Below are 26,735 nucleotides of genomic sequence, written 5' to 3'. Positions count from 1 at the left end.
CTATTCTCATCTGCTTTGCTAATTGGCCTAAAAGAGATCCCTAGGCATTTTTTAGAAACTCTTGCTACTGCCCCTAGCTGCCCTTCAGGTCTGGAATTGAACCCACTCCTGTACCTTCCAGCCAAACAAAACAGAGGCGTATGAGGTGAACATTTACATTAGGTAGATACACTCCTTGGAGAGAACAATCATGGGAGAACAGAAGAGCTGTGTATGCAAAGGGACATAACTCAGGGGGCAGGAGTACATGGAGGGAAGGACACAGGGAAAACCTAACTATGGGGAGGAAGTTGGGGGAAGCTGTTGCATTGTGGTAAATTGTAGTGAATGTCATGAGGCAAAGTGCACATGAGCTGCTTTACGGAAAGTGAATTTGCTCTGTGAACTTTCACCCAAATCACACGCACCAAAAAAAAAAAAAAAAATACACCACCTTCTACTACTTTACCATACGGGTTCCCACTGTACCCATTGCCATGAAGTGGGCGACCCCTTGTGTTACAAAGTAGAACTGCTCTACAGTGTTTTCTTGGCTATAATCTTTACGGAAACAGTTCACCAGGAGTTTCTTAGGCGGAGTGTGGGTTTGAACTGCCAGCCTTTAGGTTAGCAGCTTATCTCAAACCACTCGCGCTACCCAGACTCCTACAAGCTCCTCAGAGGACTGTAATGTGCAACCAGTGTTGATAACTACTAACATAAATGTTGTTGTATGCCATCAAGTTGGTTCTGACTCATAGCAACCCTATAGGACACAGGATAACTGCCCAATAGGGTTTCCTAGGCTGTAATCTTTATGGGATCTCTTCTAGTTGATAGGCCAGGTAGCTGTCTTCCAAATGTTTTAGCATAGATGAGTAAGCACTTCTAGCGTTGCATCCTTTTGTTGAAACATTTCAATTGGTATTCTGCCAATTCCTAGAGCCTTGTGTTTTGCCATTGCCTTCAGTGCAACTTGGACTTCTTCCTTCAATACCAATGGTTCTTGATCATATGCTACCTCCTGAATTGGTTGAACATTGACCAATTATTTTTGGTACAGTGACTGTTTTCCTGCTACCTTATTTTGCAGCTTCCTGTGTTGTTCAATACTTTGCCCACAGAATCCTTCAATATTCCAGTTCAAGGTCAGTTCCATTTGTGCCCATTTCAAAGAAAGATGATCCAGCAGAATGCAGAAATTATCAAACAATATCATTAATGTCAAATGCAAGTAAAATTTTGCTGAAGATAATTCAAAAATAACAGTACATTGACAGGGAACCGCCAGAAATTTAAGCCAGATTCAGAAGAGGATGTGGAATGGGGGATTGCTGATTCAGATGGATCTTGGCTGAAAGCAAAGAGTACCAGACAGATGTTTACCTGTGTTTTATCGACTATGCAAAGGACATTCAACTGTGTGAATCATAACAAATTAAGGATAACATCACCAAGAATGAAAATTCCAGAAGACTTAATTGTGCTCATGAGGAACCCATACAAAGACCAAGGGGCAGTTGTTCCAACAGAACAAAGGGATAGTGTGTAGTTTAAAATCAGGAGGTGTGCATCGGAGCTGTATTCCTTCACTATAATTATTCAAATCTGTATGCTGAACAAATAATCTGAGAAGGTGAACTACATGAAGAAGAACACAACATCAGGATTAGAGAAGACTCATTAACAACCTACAATACGCAGACGACACAACCTTGGTTGCTAAAAGCAAAGACTTGAATCACTTACTGATGAAGATTACAGCTTCAACATGAAGGAAACCAAAACCCTCACAACTGGACCAATAAGCAATGTCATGATAAACAAAGAAAATACTGAAGTTACCAAGGATTTCATTTTATTTAGATATACAATCAATGCCCATGGAAGCAGCAGTCAAGAAATCAAATGACATGTGGCATTGGGCCAATCTGCTGCAAAAAAAACCTGTTTAAAGTGTTAAAAAGCAAAGATGTAACTATGAGGGCTAAGGTGCACCAGACCCAAGCCACGGTATTTTCAAGCACCTCATATGTATGCAGAAGCTGGACAATGAATAAGGAAGACCAAGAAGAACTGATGTCTTTGAATTACGATGTTGGCAAAGAATACCGAATATACCGTGGACTGGCAGAAGAACAAACAAATCTGTCTTGGGAGAAATATAGCCAGAATGCTTTTTAGAAGTGAGGATGATGAGACTTTGTTTTATGTTCTTTGGACGTGTTATCAGGAGGGACCAGTCCCTGGAAAAAGACATCATGCGTGATAAAGTAGAGGGTCAGCAGAAAAGAGGAAGACCCTCAATAAGATGGATTGACACAGTGGTTGCAACAATGGGCTCAGACATGGCAACAACTGTGAGAATGGTGCAGGACTGAGCAGTGTTTCATTTCATATGTCTGCTGTAAATCAGAACGTGCTCGACAACACCTAACAATGACAACAACAATCATTATGGGAGCAGACCCGAGATCTTCTCTCCCACGGAATGGCTGGTGGATTCAAACCATTAGCCTTTCAATAAGTACCTGGCACTTCACTATGCTAACAGCTCATGTCAGAGCAATCCGCCACTGCTTCTCTTTGAGACCCGGGATCAGGTCACTAAGCCCCCTACCTCAATTTCTCTTCTGTCACAGGGTATAGTAAAATAGTAGAAACTCTTGCCTCACGGTTGTTGTGAAAAAAAGAGGAAGGGCTGAGGCAGTGAAAGGTTCTTCTGGTCGGTCCTCTGTTGGAAATGTCCTGGGATCCAAACCTCAAAACAAAACAAAACAAAACCACTACCATTGAGTCGATTCCGATTAATAGTGACCCCTATTGGTTTTCCAAGGTGGTAAATCTTTATGGAAGCAGATTGCCCATCTTCCTTCCACGGAGCCACTGGTGGGTTTGAACCGCCAACCTTCTGGTTGGTAGTCAAATGCCTTAAGCACTGCGCCTGCCCCCTGTAAAATACCCCAAACAGCATTTTTACTAAAAACCATTTAGTGAGTACTCGATATGTGAGTGTTTCAAATCCTTCAAGTTACCCTTTCCTGTTTTCAAATTAATTTCAATATAATGTTTGTTTCTCCTCTAAAGTAGACAGGGAAGGCATTCTTATCCACAGTTTTCAGATGGAGATATCGCTGCTTACCAAGACTTATAAATAAGGGATTAAAAAAATTGAGTAAAGGAAAGAGTAATTTCTTTCCATCACCTATCTTCATTTTTCAGGTAGCCTTTGGACTTTGGCTCTATGAATATTTTGCTTCAATTGTTCTTCTATTTTGCTTTGCTTCTAAACTGCTATGTCCAGGCCATCCAAGATGACGATTACATATTATGGTCAGACTTGATTTAGTTTCCATTTCACACTGACTCAAGATCCCATTTATATAACAGCACATTCTCAGCCTCCCTCCAATAAAGTTCCTCAGTTATTTATGTGGGGTGCCCATAAGACATGCCTTACGTATGTCACGAGACATGAATCACCCACCCACCACTGCTGCCCACATCACTCACTGAGTCCAGTGCCTGTTGTAAGAGTGCCAGGACTGATGTCGCTGTCCCCAGTTCCTGGATGCTCTCAAACTTCTAATCCTCAGGGTGCTAACACAGAGCTCGGCTCCATTCAGGCCTTTCTTCTTGACTTGCTGATTCTGTGCCCTTTGCTCAGCAAGCCTTGAACCTGGTCCCTTATGTTCACTACAGGCGCTCAAAACCCATCCTAAGGGCCAATGAGAGAGCGAAAGCCAAATCATCCTCCCTGTCCTCCAGCCAAAGGCTCTGCACTCGTCTAATTACTAAACAAAAGCCTCCACCAATAGATGCAAACAGACACTTATACGCAAGCATTGGACGAAGGGACTGGTTAACGTTGCCTAAACTGTGTTAGAACGCACCACAAAATGCTGGAGTCACGGTGCTCCACTTCCAAGTTTCAGTGAAGAACAAAACTGCTGAACATTTCGAAATGGCTTTGAGGGCTGAAGCAATAGGACTGACAGGTTCAGCACAATTCCAGTCAGGACTGGGACTCTCATAGACATGCAGACTGAAGCACTGGGAACTAACTAGACTGACGTTTGTAAGGCCTAACACAGGCGGGCTTCCCACAGGATCTGGCTCATCCCTTGACAGTCACCACTGGAGTCAAAGGCTGTGCTTCACTTGTCTGCCTGCCCTACTAAAGGTGAGTGCCTGGAGAGCGGGGTCTGTCTGGTTTATGTCTGTGTCCCTAGCACCTGGCACAGCGAAGGGCACTGATGTTACAGACCAAGGGCTCACGAAGTGTTTACTGAGCAAGTGAACAGATGGGTGGTACCCTTTCAAAACCCCGTGCACCCTGTGATATCTCTATTAAGTATTCATGTGGCTGGGAGCAGAGAAAATTTTCAATACTAAGACGAGGATATATGCTTTGGGGAGTCTCCTTCCACATGTAAGACTATTTGGGTTTTCTTTGTTGGCCCCATACCGTACCTCTCTCCAACAACCCTAGGGAAGAGCAACCTCCATGGGCATTCAGGATACGGTGGGGGTGAAACAATCTCAGCGTAGCAGATCAAGTTGACTCTGGAAACCACCCTACCTCTGGCTTTCCAGTTGCATGAACCAGTGAAGTTCCTCCGGAGGTGAGCTCCTGAACATAAGGACTGTATTTCAGACATCTTTTCTACCTTCATAGGACCAACCACAAAGAGATATGTAACTCTCCACTTTGCACCCTTCACCTTCACTGTGATTCTCTTGCCTCAACTATCCAGATTTCTCTGTCTTCATCTTGTCCCTCTGTGATGAGGATTATCTTTCTAAAATATAAATTTAGTGCTGTCATTCCTCTGAATGACAATTTTTGGTAGTTCCCTGTGGCAAAAAGAAAGAAGGGTTTTTGCAAAAAGGACAAGGAGGCAGCATCTCCACCCTCCTCTAACTTCACCAGGAGGAGCAGCCCAGGGCTTATTCACGTGAGGCCAGGCATGCTGCCACCCTCCAACATTTTACCAACTCTAACACCAACTGTCCCTCCCACAGTCTCTCTATTTCTCTGCTTGGTTTGATAATTTGTTACGACGGCCACACACAACTCAGAAAATACTCATGATTATGGGGTTTATGAGGGAAGTAACGAGTTACAGTTCAGGTTCAGGAACACTCAGTGTACAGTTCTTGGATCAGGACAGCCTTCCCTGGGCTATGCCCTCAGGAACGCCCCCTTTTGGCCTTGGCCTCTCAGCCTGGCCTCTGCCCTACTTGGGTAAGCATTACAAAACTCTTTGAGCTCTGCCAGTAGGGGCACCTAGGTGGCCCCCACTCCAGCAAGCCTCCTGCCCAAAGGCACTCGGCTTACTTGCTCCATGGGCCAGCAAGCCTGCTGCTCTGTCTCATGCCAGTCTCTCAGTTCTGCTGCCTAAGGCCTAGGTCATGTGCTTTTAGGAGTCTCTGCCACCATCTCTCTACTATCTCTCTGCTGTCTCTGCACAGGGATCGCAGGTCCAAGGACATGCTCTGCTCTGGGCTTCTCTTTCCTGATGGCAGTTAGAGTCCCATTCTGCCTCTGGGAGGGCTCATTTTAAGTCTAATGGAATGGCAAAACTGACCAATTCCTACATTAGGGTCCCATACATCTTATTTCCAGGCCCCACTCTCACAAGGGCACCATGTACCTTAGTTACATGACTAACCAACTATCCAATCCCCTTGGTGGGCCACCAGCATTTCACATTAACATAGTCTCACCCATTTGGGTGCCATAAAGACCATGGCTAGAACAGCCATACCAAGCAATTCCCTGCACCACAGTTTTGCATGGTACATAAAGTTCTATGTGGCTAAAGCCGAGCTCATCCCCCCTGCCAATCTAGATCACTGCCATTTGACTCTCAAGACCCAGCCCAAACATCACCTCTTGGTAATACCCTCTGATCCATGAAAACTTCGCAGCTTCCTTCACCATGCCCCTGTAACACATGTCTCTACCTCGAGTATACTCAAGTGCCTACCACAATGATTGTAATTGTTTTCACAAGTGTCTGAATTTCCCCATTGGATTAAAACTCATCATTGAGGTTCTTGGTATTTCTTGCGGCCTTACATACATCATTATTTTGAGTAATTTAAAAAACAAATGAATGAACATCGTATCATAGAGACTACAAGATGTGATGTGAAACAACAAAGGCTTTTAAAGCAGACAGACTGAGATTCTAATCTGGCTCTGCCACTTTCTAGCTACATATCCTTGGATGAGGTAACTTATTTGAGCATGTTTCTTCATGTGTGTAATAGAGAATAAAATCCACATTGAAGGGCTGTTGTGAGGCTTAGCACTTCTATATGTAAATATCTAATATAGAAGTTGATTATAGGCATTCATTAGTCATCTTTTTCCACAGGACCCTTTATATACAGCACCTAGCTTCTAGGAAGTGAACCAAAGTATAACGATTACTTCACAACAGAAATGTAAACAGTGATGATTAGAATAGGTACAACAAAATCTTTTATTGTACTTATTGTAAAGCAGGGCTGGCAATTACACGGCACAGGGATTACGCTGAGTTTATGGCAGATCCATGGCAGACATTGCTAATCAACCACTGAACTCATCCTCACTGAGGCTAAACACAGTTTCAAAACCTTCTCAGCAGAGCGATCTAGGGAACTATATCATCAAGTGAACAAAGTAGGAACACAAGATGAAAGTTGCTTGCCTTCCCTGCTGTAACTTACCATGGAATGTCTGCTCCTAGATAACACTGGCAGACTAAAAATGCAGATAATTGGTTCAGAAGGAAAGAGTGTGGGAAAATAAGGTTAGTGCATAGATGGGAAATTACTGTTTTTTTTTCTCCCTCCCCAATCTGAATGGCTGAAGAACAAATGATGGAAAGAAGCTTGGTACCACATCAAGTTCTGCCTGGCCCCCTATATACTCCACTTCATCCTTCCCTCCTTATACTCGGAGCCACAGACCCCTACTTACAGTGCAGGTCCTGAGAGCACACTGAGTCAAACAGAGCCTGTCCTGTCTCTAGGTTCCCACCCTTCTGGTCTGCACCGTCCAGCCACAGTTAACCTTCCATGGCAGGCTTTTCCATGTCAATGGAATTCAATTTACTAGTTTGTGAAGCTTGGGCAGTTCTCTTGTAGATTTTACACACTCACACATATATATTTAGATTTAAAAGCCTAAATTTACGTACCTCTAAGTCCTTGGGTGGCACCAGCAGTTTGCACTCAAGCACTAACCTAATGGTTGTCCGGCAGAACCCACTCAGTGAACTGCAAAAGAAAGGCCTGGCAGTCTGCTTCTGTAAAGATTCCAGCCAAGGAAACCCTACGGGGGCACCATGAGTCGGAATTGACATGATGGCACTGGGTTTAGTACTTTGTGATCAACAGTTGTGTGGAAAACCTGAATTCCTTGTGCAGAAAGTGACTGGCCTTAAGTGTCCCTTCCTTGCTGGTGGCTCCCCATCCTCACAAAATGGACTCACATTTTACCTGGCATAGTTAAGTCTTGGAGTTAGGGATCAGGATTTGGAATTCTTAGCCCACCCCTCCCCTTGGCTTTAAACCAAAAACCCACTGCCATCAAGTCAATTCTGACTCACAGCGACACTAAAGGACACAGTAGAACTGCCCCATAGGATTTCCAAGGCTGTAAATCTTTACAGAAGCAGACTGCCTTATCTTGCTCTCACGGAGCAGCTGGTGGGTTCAAACCGCTAAGCTTTTGGTTAGCAGCCAAATGCTTTCATCAGTAAACCACTCCCTACAAAATATTCAACTGAAGGTTGATGCTGCCCAATGGTATGAACAACCAGCCTCCCGCTGCAAATCACAGCAAGGTTGAAAAACAGATGGTGGCTGCATTTTAAATTAGCCAGGCTAATTTCTTTTTATATAAACTATCTTATTTATGGATCAATCTGGCTGGCTTTGAATCCAATGTATTACTTGTTTGTATCCTCTCCATACCACACGATGGCAGGGCAACCTCTAACTGGTTCCTCTGCCTGTCCTACTGTTCTACTCCAATCAGTCATCCACACTGAAGCTAGCATGGTCTTTCTAAAAGACAACCTCTCTTCAGAGCCTCCTACCCACTGTGGGGAGGTGTCCAAGCTCTTCATTATGGCTTGCAAGACCCTCTGCTCACCCTCACCCTGCCTCACTTCTCCCCATTCTCTGCTTTGTCCATTACCATCCAGCCTTGTGACAGGCAGAATAATACTCCCACAGACACAGGTCCTGATGCCTGGAACCTGTGAATGTTACCATATGGCAAAAGGAACTTTGCGGATATGATTTAGTTCTTCTTGAGATGGGAGGATTACCTGGATTATCTGGTGGGCCCTAAATGTAACCACAAGTATCTTTATAAGAGAGAGACAGAGGGAGATCAAACTATAGAGTGTGACCACCGAGGCAGAGAGTGAAATGATGCAGCCACAAGGCAAGGAATGCTGCCAGTCACCAAAAGCTGGAAGAGACAAAGAACGGATGATTCCCTGGAGCCTCAAGAAGGAAACAGCTCTGCGAGCACCTCGGTTTCTAGATCCGTAACAGTCAATTTAGACACTGTCTCCAAAACGATAAGAAAATAAACTTCTTGTGTTTTAAGCCACTGAATTAGTGGTAATGTGTTACAGTAGCAATAGAAAACTAATAGAAGCTTCGTCAAATGACAGTGCTTCCAGAAGACATCGGGTCTTTCTCCTGAGGTTGGTCTCGCCTTTCCAGGCAACGCTTCTCCACACCCCTCGCCTAGTTTACTTCTACCTAGTCCTCAAGATTCAGCTGCGGTTTCACCACCTCCTTTCCTGGTTGTCCCAGGCTGGGTGAGGGCCCTCACTCTGGGTTTCAACCACACCTAGACAATTCCTTACCACTGTATTCACCACCGGACAGTTCCCTGCAACTCCTACTCATCGTCATGCTGTTTATGTGTCTGGCTCCCCAACTAGGCTGTGAGCCCGTGGGGGGCAGAACCAAGGGCTGTTCTTCCTGGAGTTCCTTATATGTTCTATCTAGCACAAGGATTGGTGCATAGGAAACCCCAATAAGTATTTACTGAATGAATGTATGAAGCAGCATCATGACCTCATAGATGCAGGGGACTCCATGTCCACTCTACTTCAGCTTTTTCTTTTTACAGCTGATCTCCTGACTCTTGCACCTGGACTAAACCCTAAGAAATTTCTGAGTCAAATATATGAGCCAGGGTCAGTTCTGATAGCTGGGCTACCCACGAGAAGGCTGCAAGTAAATACTACAGGTAATGCCCAGAAATGGCAAACGTATTGGGGGGTTTGGGGTGAGGATCAGAGGCTATAATGTAGAATGTGGTGCTGTCCAGTTCTTTTGTAACGTGCCATCCCCTGATCTTCTCAATCCAGCTTCCGTAGGAGCAGAAGCTCAGCTACATTTTGCAATTTCCACACCTCCCTGATGATTCATGAGGCTCTATAACTAAACTCTTTCCTTAATGTATGATAGTTTAATTACCAATAAGGAGCCCTGGTGCCATGTGGCCAAGCACTCAGCTACTAACTGAAAGGTTGCTGGTTCGAACCCACCAGGTACTCAGTGGGAGAAAGCTGTGGTGGTCTCCTGTAAAGATTTACAGCCTTGGAAACTGTATGGGGCAGTTCTACCCTGTCCTATAGGGTCACCATGAGTTGGAATCAACTCAACAGCAACAGGTTTGGTTTTTCAGTTACCAGGAAGGCTCATACCTGAAATTCTTAGGGTAGCTATGTGTTATTAACCAACTATCACTCTTGAAATGGGATTACAGAACCTCATTTACTAATTGATTAAGTGGTGTGGTGTCTAAGGCATTTGACTGCTAGCCAGGTTAGTGGTTCAAATCCAACAGCCACTCAGAGGAAGGAAGATGGGGCAATCTGCTTCTGTAAAGATTTACTGCCTTAGAAACCCAAAGGGGGTTGCTATGAGTCAGAATTGACTCAATGGCAGTGAGTTTGGTTTTTGGTAAAGATATTTAAATCGAACTATAAATACAGCTTTACGCTGCAAATTGTTTCTCCAAAAGGATTTTTACTGACTACTGCAACCCTCCGTAAGGAGTTCTGGTGACATAGTGGGTAAGACATTTGACTGCTAACCAGAAGGTCAGCGGTTCAAACCCACCAGCTGCTCCACAGGAGGAAGATGAGGCAATCTATTTCTGAAAAGATTTACAGCCTTGGAAGCCCAATGGGGGCTGCTATGAGTAGAAATCGACTTGATGGTGGTGGGTTTGGCGACCCTCAGGGATGGACTGACAAACAACCACAACAATGGACTCAAACATAGTGGCATCAAGATGTCACTGGGCCAGGCCATGTTTCATGCTGATATATATAGAGAGAGAGATGGAGTTGCCATGACTAAATGACTAGAGGTCCAGCAAGATTCCCCTCCTTGTCAGTACAAAAGACTCATTGGCACTTCTTCAAGACCTATACATTTAAGGAAGATTCCTTTGCCATGAGACCAGAACTGAATGAATGGTGCCTGGCTGCCATTATTAAACATTTTGATCAAAGATTTTATAGAAGAATCCTGATCAAAAGGGGGGAAATGCAGAACAGAATTTAAAATTCTCATGAAATCCAGATTTTACGCAGCCATGGAGGCTGGATAAACTCCTGAAAGTATTGCCTTGAGATAGTCATTAACGTGAAACCAAAAATATCCCTTGAAGTCTTCTTAAAACCAAACAATAGTTCAGCTTAATGAGTAAAGAATATCTCCCTTGACTGTCTTGAGCACTGTGCTCTTTTAAGCTCTATCTATCTGGGATCAGTTGACAAGAGTAACTTGAAAGATTAGATAGGAAACTTAGGGGACAGTGAGTTGATGTTAATAGGGGAGGAACAACTTGGAAAAGGAGGGTGAGACTGGCTGCACGACTTAAAGAATATCATCAATGTCACTGAATTGTAAATGCGCATTTGCTGGTGTGTCTTCTGCTATGTGTATTCTGAACAACAGCAAAATCTGAATTCAAAAAATAATGAGGGAAGATTAAGGGAGGCTTTGCTATTAGAAGCTTTTAAAACAAGCAAACAGGAATCTAAAAATGTACCAGAGCAAAACAATAAGGAATTATAAACCAACTTTAATTACATCAACAGAAGAATTTCAAATCATGGTGAGAATTTATATATTAACATTTAAATCTAGTTAATATAGTCTGGGTGTAACATAATCCTCTAAAGATAGAATTATTTATAATGGCAAATGGAAAGAACAATCATTTAGGTAGCATCTAGGAATATTGCTATAATTACTTTACATAAATAGAAATCCATGTCTTTATTAGTAATGTACCACACATCTTAAGAATAAAAATTCACATAGAACAGGCTTATAAATATGCATAAGTCTCAAAATCCATCACGTTAGGTGCACAATTATTATAAAAGAAATATAACCCATCAATGTCTATTTAAAGGCATAGTTTTTACAAAACAGTATTTTGTAGACAGTCTCAAAAAAGTATATGAACACTCCTGGAACCTGACTGTTGCAGCGTATCAGCATCTTGGTGGGAATAAGGCATGTGGAGAAGTTGCATTCACTCTTCCAGGTGGCCGGGGCATTCTAGGTGAGGACACTGTTACTGTCTAGTGACCTGGGTGAATGCCACAAGCGCTGCAGCACTCCATAAGCCCAGAGAATCACTTACCCTCCAGGAGACTCAAACTGAGCTGCTATCTGCCTGATAGAAAACACCCAGGGGGAAAAGCTGAAAACATCAACCAGGCATCAATATAGTTTAAGTAAAACAAAATCCCAAATAACTTGATGATTCACTTAGTTTTCAATCTCTAGTCCTATAAGCATAGCCACTATTTTCATGAAAAGGAACTTATTCTCAAGTTATCTATTAAACACGAAATCAAAGAAGTTCAACTTCAAACTAAATAATTGACACAGGAATAAGGAACCTAATTACAAAATGTGTATAGTTTACATCAACATGTCAATGACTTAACTAACACTAGTCTTGGCTTCTTAACTAACAGTATAGAAAGTCAAACTCAACAATGATACTTTATCGTTCTACCAATTTGTATAATGTTAAATGGAAGAGATATGGATTAATAAAGGGTCCAGGAGTCCATTATACAAACTGAATTCTAGGGCAGTTTTGTCCGTATATGCATAAAATTTTATCTCTTGGGTTTAAAAGTATTGGAGAGATCACAAACAGAAACCACCTGGACAAAGACTTTCAAATGATAAGTGTGTGTGTGTGTATACATACACACTTACATATAAATATATATCTATACACGTATACATATATATACATATATATTTATAGGCATTTATAAACACACTCCATCCATCATGTGTACACACATACATAAAATGTACACATATGTATGTATATATAAACAACCAGACCATTCACTAAATAATCAATTCCGTTTAGAGAACAAGGATATATAATACAATTATATACAACAAAGTACACACATCTCAGCATTGGCCCTAGGGCAGTGGTTCTCAAACATTTTTCCATTTTGACACATACAGTAGATGCTATAGTCACATGCATAAAACATTTCTACAGGTATAGTAGGTTTTAATAAAACTTATAGGGAAATAAAAGACTTGGAAACATTGTACTCACCACCATGAAATGAAGGATGTTCAAAAGCAAGACTCACTCACTACTGCAGCAGCTTAGATGCACTGAACTGCTGATATCCAGCTCTGACTTTATTGCCACCTCCTCCTCAACTGCAGAAAATACAACAGTCCCTGGGGCTGCCATTATGGGGAAGACAACGACTCAACTACACTTTACCTAAAAGACAAAGTATTCATTCACTTTGATTTCTTTTTTAATTAACCAACATTAAATTGCTGGCAATACACTTTACAACTGATTGTAAAGCACTGGTATGTGTCTCTTAGCTGAGAACCAAAATGGGTAAACTATGGTTGATGGTCCAAATCCAGCCCACTGCCTGTTTTCATATAACCTCCAAGCTAATACTGATGTTTACACTTTTGAATGGTTAAATAAAAAGCAAAAGAATAATGTTTTGTGACATGTGAAAATTACACGGAATTCAAATTTTAGTGTCAATATTTATTGGAACACAGCCATGCCCATTCATTTACATACTGTCTACAGCAGGATTGATTAGCTGAGACAGAGACCACAAAGCCTAAAATATTTACCATCTGGCCTTTGCAGAAAAAGTTGGCCAACCCCTAGCCTACAAGCAAGAATGGCACACAATCTCAGTAGGAGGATCTCTTAAACACAAAATCCTGAACATGATCAGTAAACTTAATGGCAGAGATAGCAGTAAATACTACCTGGGATGGATAGCCATCCCTGAGTTGTTCAAATGTTCCGATTTCCTCAATGACAAAAACCAACTTCAGATACTTACATATGACTCCTGCATTTTATCTAAAACCATATTTATAAATTCAACTCGTGACTGACTATAGCAGGGCAATTAGGGGCACTGGGTTGCAAGTTAGAAGACCTGGGTTTTACGGAACTGAGACAAATACGTTCTTCTAGTCCCGTTGAATCTGCATGTTATTTTTAAAAATCTAATAAAAGAACTAAAATGCCTGGTAAATTAAAGAATCAAAATATTTTTAAGTAGAACAGAAAGTTAATGAAAACGAAAATTTACTCCTTCCCCAAATACAAATACAAGAAGTTCTCCTACCTATGGTCCATCACTAAAGGAGGTTGCTAATTTGAGTGTGGATAGTGAGTTTCCTTCTAGTCAGTTTTGATGAATATGCCTTAGGGATGTATGTAAAGGAAAAATCTTACCACCTCCTCAGTTACCCTTGTGAGAAATCAGTGCATGGAATTAAATGGTCTTTAAAGTCTCTGCCAGTATTTTGTTAACTGATGTCAAATGATCAGCCTCAGTTTCTTCATCTGTGAAACTGCATTAATAACAGAATCTTCTTCCTATGGCTGTGTGAGGGCTAAATTAGTTAGCCCATGCAAAATGCTTACAACAGCACTGTCAACACTTCAGCTATTATTATTGTTATTCTATTTAAACGTCAAAAACCAAATAAACACTAGAGGGGCATCTGCTTTAGACAAGCACTGTGCTGGAAGCTGGTGATACAATAACAAAATAGTAGAAGTTGTGTCTCTTAGATGAGGTAAGAATAAACGAAACTGAAGTCTACAGTTTCAACTTCAATGTGTCTGTAATTTAATGGTTTTCTGAGATGATGGTGAAATGCTGTTTCACATCCTTGATCAGTGAATTCTTTTTTCTCAACAATAATTATTGTTGAAAATGTCAACTAATGTTTAGTACAGAGCAAAACAGCATTGTTACTGATGATCTTCCTACTTAGGTTTCAAAAGGGAAAGTTCAGTGTTTGGGTGTTTTTTTGTTTGTTTGTTTACGATGAGTGTTATGATGACAAAGCCCAAGGCATACTAGGCAAGCACGTGGTTGGGACCCTAAAACCACAAAGACCAAGGGATTGGAGGACGCTGTGAACTGAAAGGTGAGTAATCAAAAGACCTCTTTAAAGTGTTGAAGAACAAAGAGATATCTCTTTGAAGACTAAGGTGCGCCTAACCCAAGTCATGGTATTTTCAATCACCTCATATGCATGTGAAAGCTGGACAATGAATAAGGAAGACCAAAGAAGAACTGATGCTTTTGAGTTGTGGTGTTGGTGAAGAATACTGAAAGTACTATGGACTGCCAGAAGAACAAACAAATCTGTCCTGGAAGAAGTGCAGCCAGAATGCTCCTTGGAAGCGAGAATGGTCAGACTTTATCTCACTTACTTTGGTCATGTTGTCAGAAGGGACCAGTCACTGGAGAAGGATAACATGCTTGGTAAAGTGGAAGGTCAACGAAAAAGGGTAAGGCCCTCAATGAGATGGACTGACAGACACAGCGGCTGCAACAATGGGCTCGGGTCAGTATACTTAATGTGAGGCTGGCACAGGACTGGGCAGTGTTTCGTTCTACTGTACAAAGGGTTGCTATGAGTTGGGGCTGACTCGGAGGCACCTAACAACAACAACAAAGAGTTCTTCATGCAGAGGAGGTGGAGAATGTCTGGGCAAAAGGAAGTCCCGTGAAAGGCGAGAGAGCACATCTCAACTGAGAGCAGAGTCTAACTGGGACAGCAAGTGAGCAGAAGTGGCGAGGCATGATATTGGAGGTGATCAATAGCGTTTGCCCCTTACCTTAATGACAAGAAGTCATTGAAAGTTCTAAGCATGAATATGCCAAGATGACTAATAATCAAAGTGGAAACAATTAGTGGAAATAGTTAACTTGTTGAATTGAAATGTAAGCAGAGGGAAATCCATCCATTCATTCTTTCTCTGTCTACTAGAGACTAGCTGCAAGTCCCTCCTTAGTTTCAACCTATTTATAGCTGAAATATTACATACTGAGAGAGTGAAATATAAAAATATTTACTTTCTGACATACCAAATGAGTGCCTGCATATTCCACATCCTCACTACTGAACAAATGCTATATATAGCTTAGAAAGGGACACCCAGGCCATCCACAGACAAGACTGGCTTAGCTGAGAGGTGGTGGTAGGGAGCCGGAGCCACAGACATGAGCCAGAGGACATGAATGTGAATCCTACCCGGTTCCATCACTCGCGTGGTGCCATTTAATGTTTCTGCATCTGCAGTGAGGATTCTTTCTCCTATGTTCTGGTGAAGTGCTTGGAAAGCTGGGTATCATCACAGAAATCAATGTCTTCCTTATTTTAACAAGTTCCAGAAAAATGGGAAGGCTCTTCCTCTAGGCAGATTCTCAGCCTGATGTGAATCCTGAAGGTGGCATCAGAAACCAGAATCTCTGGTGTTACTGAACCTCTAAAACCAAAAAGCCGGAGCCACCTTTAAAACAATAGGGGTGGGAGTGGAAGGGGTGGGTGGGAGACAGGCAAGCCAAAGGACTCTGGGAAATGTCAAAGCACAGCTACACCCACAGACTCCTTCCCCTTAAATGGGCTGTCAGCAGAGACATTTGGAATAAAGGAACATTTGGGTTCCTTTGATAGAAGGAAATGCATTAAGAAAGTCAAGGCATTATTATAAATTATGTTGGCAGTCTAATTTTCAAGTCTGAACATTTTGAATGAATATTCTAGGTGAATTCATTTTATCAGTCACCTTCCTATTTTCTAATTAAACAAAACAAAACTCATCTTACAAAAGTTTCTACTCTTAACTCTCCACAATCTCCAAAAATGTTACTATTAAACTACCTTCAATTTTTATTAAGATGATTTGTCTTCTATAATACATATTTAATCAAACTTAATGTACTATGACTTTGACAAGAGATTTAACTCTAACTACAGATGAAACTTTTGTTTATAAAATACAGTGGTGGGAAAGTGCAAATTCTAACTGCTGATAAGTCCCATATTTTTTTTTAATTAACACAATTTTACAACTTCAGGAACACACATAAGTTCATTTCTATTCTAAACATCAGTAAAAATGTTTTCTCATATTTAAGAACTGAGAAGAAATTTCAGCTAAGTATGAACCATTTTCATAGCATTGTGATCCTCCCATTTTCATCCGTGGTGCAAACATCCGAAAGTCTTATGCTTTACAGAAATTTGAAAGTTCTTCTACTTAAAAGGATGTCTGTGAAATAGTGACATCCACTGATGTGGTCCCCAGTGATACTCAGGGTTACTCTCTTATGAGGCAGTAGGAAGAGTCCAGGCGGTCAGAGAATGGTTTTCATGCTTAGTTCTTTCTGTACCTTGCTACGTGCTATCTGACCAAGAAGCCAAGGCATGTGGGTCAGAAAAAGGCAGCCTTCCTGGGGCTCAAGTCCCATGCGGTATAACAGCATCATGAATAAGTTTCCTCAAGCCCCTCAGAGATGTTGCGATGCTCAATAGGAAAGCATAATTGAAAATGCCATGAAAAGTTGTAAGCACTTTCCAGAAGCATGGGGTCATTTTTAAACAATTCTTTTTGACTAGAAAAGAAGCTTGCTTTCTTCCAAAAAAACATGAAATCGTATTCAGTTTTGTTGTTTTTCCAAAAACCAAAAATCACAGACGCCAGAACTCTATTGAATTTTCTTTAAAAATAGTTTTCTCCTAAAGACTGCTCATCAGTTGGCTTTGCAGTTGTGGTTAAGGGGTTCCCATGAGTAAGTAGAAGGTCAGGGCAACAATAAGAAGCAAACAAAACGGAGAGGAGAAGGTCTGATAGGCAGCTGATGGCATGAAAATGTCTTCGTACTTGTAAATACTGACAACACGCTCTGAAGCCGGAGGCGAGTCTATATCATGGCGAGTGATAGAGCCTTCAAGAAAGAAGGGGGGGGGAGCAGTTGAAAAGAGCACAGAATTTAAATGACAAAAGCCTTTCACATTGAGTTCATAAGCAGTAACTAAAATAATCTGGAACTCTAGTTTTCATCTGAACCCTCTATAATTGTACATATGATATAATGATGAACAGAAAAATTTGCCAAATTTTTTAAAAAAACTGGTTCTCTTTCATCTGCATTCCTCACATCAGAATAAACCAAAAACCAAACTCACTGCCATGGAGTCAGATCCAACTCTTAGTGATCCCTCCTTGGCTTTCGAGGCAGTATCACTACAGAGGCCCAACCTTCCTTCCTTCCTTCTGGTTAGCAGTCACATGCCTTAGGCACTATGCCACCAGAGCTCCCTTGCATCAGAATAGGGCTATTTATTGATTGTCTACAGCACCTAGTTGCCAAATGGCTACTTAGCCACATTATATGAATGCCCGCTTTTAACACTTCTAATGTATTTTATCTTACTAACACTAAATGGAAAAACCATGTCTTTATTTCAAACAAGAGCTACTATTTTTTCCCTCTCAAATATCTTTCCTCTCTGGAGCATCATCAGCAACTCCTGACTACGCTACAATCCTCCTTACGGAGGGCAACTTTCCTCATTGTCTGTGGACCATAAAGAGGTAGCCTGTGCTGCGTGTCTGTCTGGCACAGCGGGTGGTAGGGAAAGTCAGAGGACTAAGATACCAAATGAGTCTTTGGACTTTCTCGGCCTGGTGAGAAGCAGAAGGAGGGAAAGGCTATATATGTGGAATAACTCACTGCTGTCAAGTCGGATCTGACTCATTGTGACCCCTCCTTGGCTTTTCAAGGTGGTATCACTATGGAAGTAGATTGCCTAACCTTCCTTCTGAGGATTTGAACCACCAGCCTTCTGGTTAGCAGTCAAATGCCTTAGGCACTGTGCCACCAGAGCTCCCATATATGGGACAGGAATACTTAAAAAGCTGGAATTGATTAGAAGTGCCTGACCTCCCTGAAGAACCCATTTGAAACCTCAGTTAGAGAAGCAAAGCACTTGAGTTCAGGACAAAGGTCTCCTTAGAACTGGGTCAGAGAGAAGACTGTTTAGAGTACAGTCAATTCTCATCATTCGTGATTCTGTATTTGCAAATCTGTCTACTTACTAAAATTTCTTTGACACCATAATCAATACTTGCCACGCTTTCACAGTCATATGTGGACATGCACAGAGTAGCAAAGAAACTGAGCTGGCTGACACGCGCAGTGCCACTGAGGTCGAATGTTTCAGCTCTCATGCTGTGAACAAGCGTCCTCACTGCGGTCTCTTTAGTGCCACGGTTTCACATTTTTCTGCTTTTTAGGGGTGATTTTGTTATCTGTAAAGGCCCCCAAGTGTAGTGCTGAAGTGCTGTCTTGTGTTCCTAAGCAGAGAAAATAAGTATGTGACGTAAGCTTGGCTCAGGCCTGAGTTATAGTAGTGTTGCCTGTGAGTTCAATGTCAATGAATCAACATATTTTACATAAGGTATCTTTAAACAGAAACACATTTAAAACAAGATTATGTATTGACTGATTGACAAAAATGTGATCAGAGTTGACAGGAACCTAGGAGTGACACTTACTCACTGTGGTGACTTTATGGAACGTAAGTACTGTGTATAGCAAGAATCAACTGCACTGCCCTCTGTGGAAGCTCTGTCAGACCTGACTTGTTAGATCCCTGCTCCCATCTCCAAGCTGACTCCTGTTACACAGATCGTACTCCTTGGTTAGTACCAGGAATTTTCTCATCAAGTCCCGCCCTCCTCTCCCATCTAACCTCACCTCACTGATCACCTCCATGGCACCTCCTAGGTTTACACATGTCCAGTGCATGCCTTCCTTGAGGGAAATCTAATCCCACACTCGCTACAGCCTTAGCTCAATGTTTATTAAGTGACCTTAAGAAAATGGGACGCATTTGATTAATAAAGAGGCCTTAGCAGGACATTCAAAAAACAGAAAAAGCACAAGCCTATAGTATATGGGACAAGAATGTGCCTCTTTTGCTTGGAGACAGTGAGAAAAACGATAGGAGTCTTAAGAAAGCTTATCAGGCAAAGAAAATCAGATTTTGGGAGGGCTTTGAACATTAGGCCACTATGCCATGTATGTAAGAAGATAATCTTCTAAAAATATAGCACTTTCTCAATTTGTAGAGCAATTTCAAATTCTTGTTTTAATTTCTTACAATAACCCTGTGAAATAGGTATTATTATTATCATTCTCATTTTAGATATGAAAAAACTGAAGTTCAGAATTTAGGCTGAGTATCATATAGCCACCAAGGGGCAGACAGACATTCAAATATAAATTTTTAGACTCCAAATCCCATCATTTTAAATGAGTTCATTTCTCTAAGCTGATATATAATTTATTTCCCAGGATAGTGAAAGTACTTGAGAATACAATTACAAATCCACTATCGGTAATCAGAGAAATCAACAAATGGGAAAGGTGTCACAGATCTGGAGGCACTCAAATGTTTTTCCAATTGACAAGCAAGAAAAAAAAAAGAAAAGGTATCTTATGACATCTCCAGAGTGACAAATTGAAATATTTGAAAGAGTAAACACTGAGATAAAACTGGCTGTTAAGCACACAGTAAACATGCAATCAATCACCAGGAGCCAGGATGAGTTCTAAGTACCAGGACTGCAAACCAAACACTTCCCTTCTTGGTCATTAGACTGATTAGCCAGGCAGAAGAATGAAGACAAAGTATAACTTGATTTTGTCCATCTCTGCAAGGTCTCATGATAGCCTTGGGTCTTTGTTAGGGAAATGATGAAGAGCCTTGCCACCCAAAGTTAGGTGAAGGGACCTATACCGCCTAGGAGCTTGTCAGAAAAGCAGAACCTTGGGCCCTGCCACAGACCTACAGAATCAGAATGTGCATTTTAATAATATCCAGGTGATTTGTATGCACATTAAAATTTGAGAAGTAATGGGCTAGCATAACGGGGATCTGTGACCACTAGACTGGTACTAAAGTGAGCATTGAAGAAATGTTGAGTGTCACTCTCTATAGAAGTCTCCAGAAACCCTTTCCTGGTTAGTGTCTTTATACAGAGCGCAGCGCACAGGGGTTAAGAGCACTCACTGGCTCTCGAGTCAGACAGACTTGGGATGAATCTTAGTGTTTTTGCTAATTACCTGTACAGCCTTAGTGTTCCCACTAATTGGTTGTATAGCCTTGGGTGAGTTTCCTAATCACTCCAAAATGAGAACAATAATATCTACACTTCTCAGGGACAGGGTAAGGAGTAATGAGACAATGGTGAGGGTGCAATAGAGCCCACACCTTACCTAGAGCAGGCATACATCCTGTTTCACTAATCACACAACTCATCACATACTCTCTTGTACTACTCTGGCTATTTGTGTATATAACTCATCTCTATAAATCCCCTATAACCTTCTGAAGCAGGAATCATATCTTCTTTTTCTTTTATATTATCCAGAGGGCTTATCACACTCTCATACACACAGTGTGACTTCAGTAAGTCATGAACATAAGCTCAGAGTTGTCTGTCTGGTGTTTAATGCAGACGCTAAGACACACGCTTACCTTGAATGGCTGGACCCCAAGCAAACAGATAATACCAGCTCAAATGCAAATCAACAATTGTTTCATCTCTAGGAACGTTCACAGGGCGTTTAAATCTGCAGGTAACACGATTGTTCTCAAAAACCCCTTCTTCATCTCTGGCCGGATTTCTCTGGATCTCTTTTGCCCACTGGCCTACATTATAAAAGTGCTGGATGCGGACCCTGCCGTTGTCATCATGGACACAGGCCATAACGTCATCACCACCCTAAAACGAAACATGATTAAGAAGAAAAAGTCAAAGGTCTGTCATTTGCAAACTTTTCTGCTACAAAGAAATCTTACCCTAGAAACTTATATGCCATTAACTTTGTAATTTTAGACTGCCACCCTCAAAATTATTATTTTCCTTTTTAAAAAATTTTATTTTGTTGTTGTTGAGAATACATACAGCAAAGCATACAAGTCAACACTTCATACACGTGTAGTTGAGTGACACTGGTTCCGTTCTTCGAGTTCTTGCCTCCCTTCTCTGAGTCGTTTGTCTCCTAATAATATAAAATCACTGTGCCCTAAATTTCCTGTCTAATCTTTCAAGTTGCTGTTGTAGTTCGATCCCATATTGTTCTCAAAAGAGCATAATACTCAAGGCCCACATTTTTCACTACTTAGGCTAAATTCTATTGGTTTTAAGAAGACTTCAGGGAATATTTTTGGTTTAAGGAATAAAGATGATCTCAGGGCAATAGTCTCAGGGGTTCATCCAGCATCTATGGCCCCAGAAAATTTGAAGTCCATGAGACTTGAGATTCTGTTCTGCATTTTCCCCATTTTGATCAGGATTCTCCTACCAGAAAATTATTTTAAATGCTATTAAAAACCTAAAGCATGATGGGTGAGCCTCGAAAATATTATACTGAGCGAGGTAAGTCAGACACAAAGGGACAGATACTGTATATCTTACACACATGAAATATCTGGAATAGGAAAATGCAGAGACAAAAGTTCATTAGTGGGTGTCACTGGCTGGGGAAGGACAGATTGGGGAGCTCTTACTCAAGGGGTGCTGAATTTCTGTTTCAGGTGATGAAAACTTTTAGAAATGGATAATGGTAATGGTAGAATAACTTGGGCAATGTAATTAATGTCACCCAATGTACACTTAAAAACAGTTAAAATGGCAAATCTTTCATTGTATATATTTTACCATAATAATTTTTTTAAAGAAAGAAAGAATATGGAAACAAACAATAACTTTACCAAGTTAGCAATAACAGGACAAACTGACATCAAATGCTACCTGATGCAATGCTGTGAAAAGAATACACCCCAGCCACACATTATTCTCACCAAAATGTGCAAACTAACCTAATTGTGAGGAAGCAATCAGACAAACTTGAGCAAAGATCATTCCACAAAAAAACTAGCCTGCACTCTTCAAACACTTTTGCTCATAAAAGACAAAATTAAATAAAAGGCTAAGAAACTATTTCAAAAGAAAGAAAACTGAAGATACACAGGAGTCCCTCAGTAGTACAAATGGTTAACTCACTCAGTTGCTAAATGAAAGGCTAGAGGTTGAGTCTACCTAGAGGTTCCTTGGAAGAAAGGCCTGGCAATCTACTTAAAATCAGTCATTAAAACGCCTATGGAGCACGGTTCCAATCTGCTACACAGGGCATCCCCATGAGCGGGAGTCTGCTCCATGACAACTGGTTAAAGACAGAAGACAACTAATACAATAGCATTCCTTGACTGAATCCTGGGTCATGTGATAATGGTACCTAAGGCATTTGACTGCTAACCAGAAGGCTGGTGGTTCAAACCCACCAGTCACTCCTTGGAAGGAAGGTGGGGCAATCTACTCCCATAGTGATACTGCCTTGGAAACCCAAGAAGGGGTCACTGTAAATTGGGATTGACTGCTACTGTTGTTATTATTACTACTAAGGATTATTATTATATTCGGGAACCATCTGAGATTTAATTACAAATATCATGACCCCTTAACCTAAGATTAAGGACATTCTGTTTCATTATATAGTGTGTTTATTAAATTCAGAACATTTACATTTTTACAGGAGTATGCCACCAGAGCTTCCATAGAAGTAGTAGGGAGAGATAAAACAAATGTAGGAAAATGCTATCCTTTGATGAGTTTTGGTTAAGTATAATATATAATTTTATTGTACTAGTCTTACAGCTTGGCTGTAGGTTTAAAAAATTTTCCAAACAAGTTAAAAATCCAAAGGCTATTACAAAACATTTTTTATTTTGCTTTCTTATGCCTTGAGCTACTCTACCACCCAGAGTGAGAATGTGAGAAGAGGAGTTAACAGCCAATCATGAGGGGCATCAGGGTGCCAGTATTGTACCAAACATGGGCCATGTCCTACCAGAGCCCCTGAAAGCCTTTTAAGGTAGAGAGGAAAATTCTGATAAGTATGTTGTTGTTAGGTGCTGTCAGGTCAGCTGACTCATAGCAACCATGCACACAACAGAACGAAACCCTGACTGGTCCTGCGCCGTCCTCACAGTTGTTCCTATGTTTGAATCCGTTGTTGCAGTCACTGTGTCAGTACATCTTACTAAGGATCTTCCTCTTTGTCACTGACCCTCTGTTTCACAAGCATGATGTCCTTCTCCAGGGACTTTTCTGATAACATGTCCAAAGTCCGTGAGAGAAAGTCTTGCCATGCTCACTTCTAAGGAATAGTCTGGCTGTACTTCTTCTAAGACAGATTTGCTCATTCTTTTAGCGTCCATGGTATATTCAATATTCTTCCCCAACACTATAACTCAAACGCATCAATTCTTCCTTGGTTTTCCTTAGTCACTGTCCTGATTCCATATGCATATGAGGTGCTTGAAAAATACCAGGCCTTGGATCAAGACCACCTTAGATCTCATAGTGACATGTTTGGTTTTTAACACTTTCAAGAGGTCTTTTCCAGCAGATTCGCCCAATGCGATATGTTGTCTGAATTCCTGACAGCTGATTTCATGGGCGTTGCCTGTGGATCCAAGTAAAATGAAATCCTTGACAACTGGTAAGTATAAAGAGTGATAATTGGAATCATGAGATTAAGAGGAAGCTTTTCAAATGCTGCCTACAATGCAATTTGGCCAATGGTATTTACGAATTCACCAGAGGTAGTGTGAGAGATTGAATTTTCCAAAGATGCCATATCATTATATCCTAGTCCACATATTCCGCCTACAATGTAACAGTCCTCCAAGAAGTGAGGGCCTATATCTCCTTCCCTTGACCTGGGTGGGCTTGTGGACACAGAAGTGACACTGTGATTTCTGAGGCTGTCATAAAAGGCAATACAGCTTCCAGTCGGTCCTCTTGGAACGTCTGTCATCACACCAATAGGGACGTGGGAAAGCCATGTGTATGTGTTGTGACCACAGCTCCAGTTGAAGTCCCAGTCAGTGGCCAACATCATCTGCTACACGTATGTGTGAGGAAACCTTCAGCCGATTCAGCACCCTACCTTCAGCCCTCCCCAGCTGACATCAAGTGAATAAAAGACAAGCTGTTCCCCTGAGCCTTGCTCAAATTGCAGATTCATGTACAAAGGAAATGTTGTCGTCACTGTTTTAAGCCACCAAGTTTTGGAGGGGTTTGTTACACAGCAATAGCAAAACTTTTTTTCAGGCCTTCAAACCTCTGATTTCATCCCTGAAGTAAAGTTTCTGTAGCTCGTTATTCTTCATTCATTACATGAGCAGCCTAGACCTCTCTAGACCTCTGCCCTGTGTCACAGATATCTAAAGACAACTTGAACTTTGCTGCTGTTAGTTGTAGCCAAGCCAGCTCTGACTCCCGGCAACCCATGTACAACAGAACTAACCACTGCCTGGTCTCCATGATTGTTGGTAAGCTCCAGTCCACTGTTCTCACCACTGTGTATTCTCAGTGCCTTCTAGGGGGCTGTCTTCAGGTGGGATCTCTAGAGAAGCATAACCAGTGAAGCTTACATATACATGTAGAGAGAAGAGGAGAGACATTTCTCTCACAGAAATGGCTCATATGGTTGTGTTGTTGTTGTTGTTGTTGTTGTGTGCCATCGAGTCGGACCCGACTCATAGCGACCCCTCCTTGGGTTTCCGAGGTGGTATCACTACAGAAGTAGATTGTCCAACCTTCCTTCCAAGGAGTGGCTGGTGAGTTTGAACCACCAGCCTTCTGGTTAGCAGTCAAGTGCCTTAGCCACTATGCTACCAGAGCTCCCCATATGGTTGTAGAAGCTGCTAAATGCCAAGGCAATGGGTCAGATGTCAGGTCAGAAGCTTCCCCTGAATCACAAACCTGCAGGGACTGATGAACACAAGGTGTGCAGGACAGCGGACTGCTGTCTGCGGAGGCTGATGAGCCCAAGAGCAGCAGGGAAGACGGCAGGCTGTGGGCTCACAGGCTACAAAGGCGGGAATCCCAAAATCGGCAAGCAACATGGCAGGCTGCCGGTTCAAGTCCAAAGAACAAGAAGTCAGACGACGATGAACCAGATGCAGGATCCATATCGAACAGAAAGCCAGAGCGTTTGGCCAGAACGTCCATATATGTGGGAGGCAGAAACCCCTGAGGAAACTCCCTTTCAACTGACTGGCTGCTCAGAGCAGATCTCATTATGGAAGTGACTGCATCATATCAGCTCTCACTATGGGGAATGACTACATCATAACTGTGACACCACTGACAGTCACAGCCAAGCCAAGTTCACACACAACCTTAGCCATCGCTGGGGCTCATCTTCCAGAACTATTATCAGGTAATACTCTGTTCTTACCCATATAGTTCCATTGGCTAATTTTAGAAGTAGATTGTCAGACCTTCCTTTCTAGTCTTTCTGGAAGTTCTGGTCAAACCTGTTCACCATGGGGGACTCTGCTGGTATTTGAAATACCAGTGGCATAGCTTCCAGGATCTTAGCAACAAGCAAGCCACCGTAGCACCACAGTATCACAAATAGGCGGGAACTCAAACTCAACATGTCTAAAACTTAATTCCTATCGTTTTTCCCCAAACCTTCCTCTCCCATTTTCCCCAGCCTCAGTTAATGGTGACTCTATGTGGCTGAGGTTGAACACTTAGCAGTCACTCTTGCTTCCTCTCTTTCTCTCATAACACATACCAATTGCTACAAAATCCCATCAGCTCTACCTTCAAAACATATCTAAGATCTAGCCACTTCTCATCACTAGTGTGACCCTGATCTAAGCCATCCTCCTCTCTTACCTGTACCACTGCATGAGCCTCCTAACAGACCAGGTAAAGAGAGGGAAAGGTACTCTAGACACAGCAGCATGGTATGCAGAAGTACAGTGGCCTAAGGAAGCCTGGCTGTTTGGGAAGAAGCCCATCATGGTCAAGAGCAAATGATGGGCTCAAGAGGAAGAAAGAATGTAGTGAGATACAGAGAGAAGCAGATGAGAGAGACAGAGAGAAGCTTAGATTCCTAAAGCCTTGCCTGCCCCTGCTCACAGTCCTCTCTGGGATCCAGATGTCTTTGTTGCCCATGGTACCATAGAAGATTAAATTGTTGGTTCTGATTCTTCACTCCTCTGTAGTAGTATTATACACCCATTCCCCTTGAGTCAGTCCTGACTCATGGTGAGCCTGTCTGTGTCAGAGTCAAACTGCTCCATAGGGTTTTCAATGGCTCATTTTTTGGACACAGATTGCCAGGCCTTTCTTTGGAGGCTCTTCTGGGTAGGTTCAAACCACCAACTTTGTGGTTAGCAGCTAAGTATATTAACTATTTGCATTACCCAGAGATTCCTGCTTTATGTTTACACTATACCTACACACGCACACACACACACACACA

The 26,735-nt window shown here is 41.8% G+C and overlaps 1 protein-coding gene across 1 annotated transcript in view; it reads right to left on the bottom strand.

Annotated features, from left to right (window-relative positions):
• Positions 1-17,145: 17,145 nt before the first annotated feature.
• Positions 17,146-26,735, bottom strand: part of FRRS1L (ferric chelate reductase 1 like) — a gene marked incomplete at its 5' end in the record, with an annotated part of 25,119 nt that continues 15,529 nt past the window's right edge. Inside the window, 2 exons of the mRNA XM_007951934.2 lie at positions 17,146-17,318; positions 20,920-21,166. Of these exons, the coding sequence (XP_007950125.2) occupies positions 17,146-17,318; positions 20,920-21,166 (420 nt within the window). The remainder of the gene's footprint in view (positions 17,319-20,919; positions 21,167-26,735) is intronic.

Source organism: Orycteropus afer, unplaced genomic scaffold, assembly GCF_000298275.1.
Source record: "Orycteropus afer afer isolate SDZICR_OR568_19922 unplaced genomic scaffold, OryAfe1.0 scaffold00320, whole genome shotgun sequence".
Classification (NCBI taxonomy): Eukaryota; Metazoa; Chordata; class Mammalia; order Tubulidentata; family Orycteropodidae; genus Orycteropus; species Orycteropus afer.
Note: the sequence above shows the minus strand (reverse complement) of the source record. Positions and strands in the feature narration are given on the sequence as shown.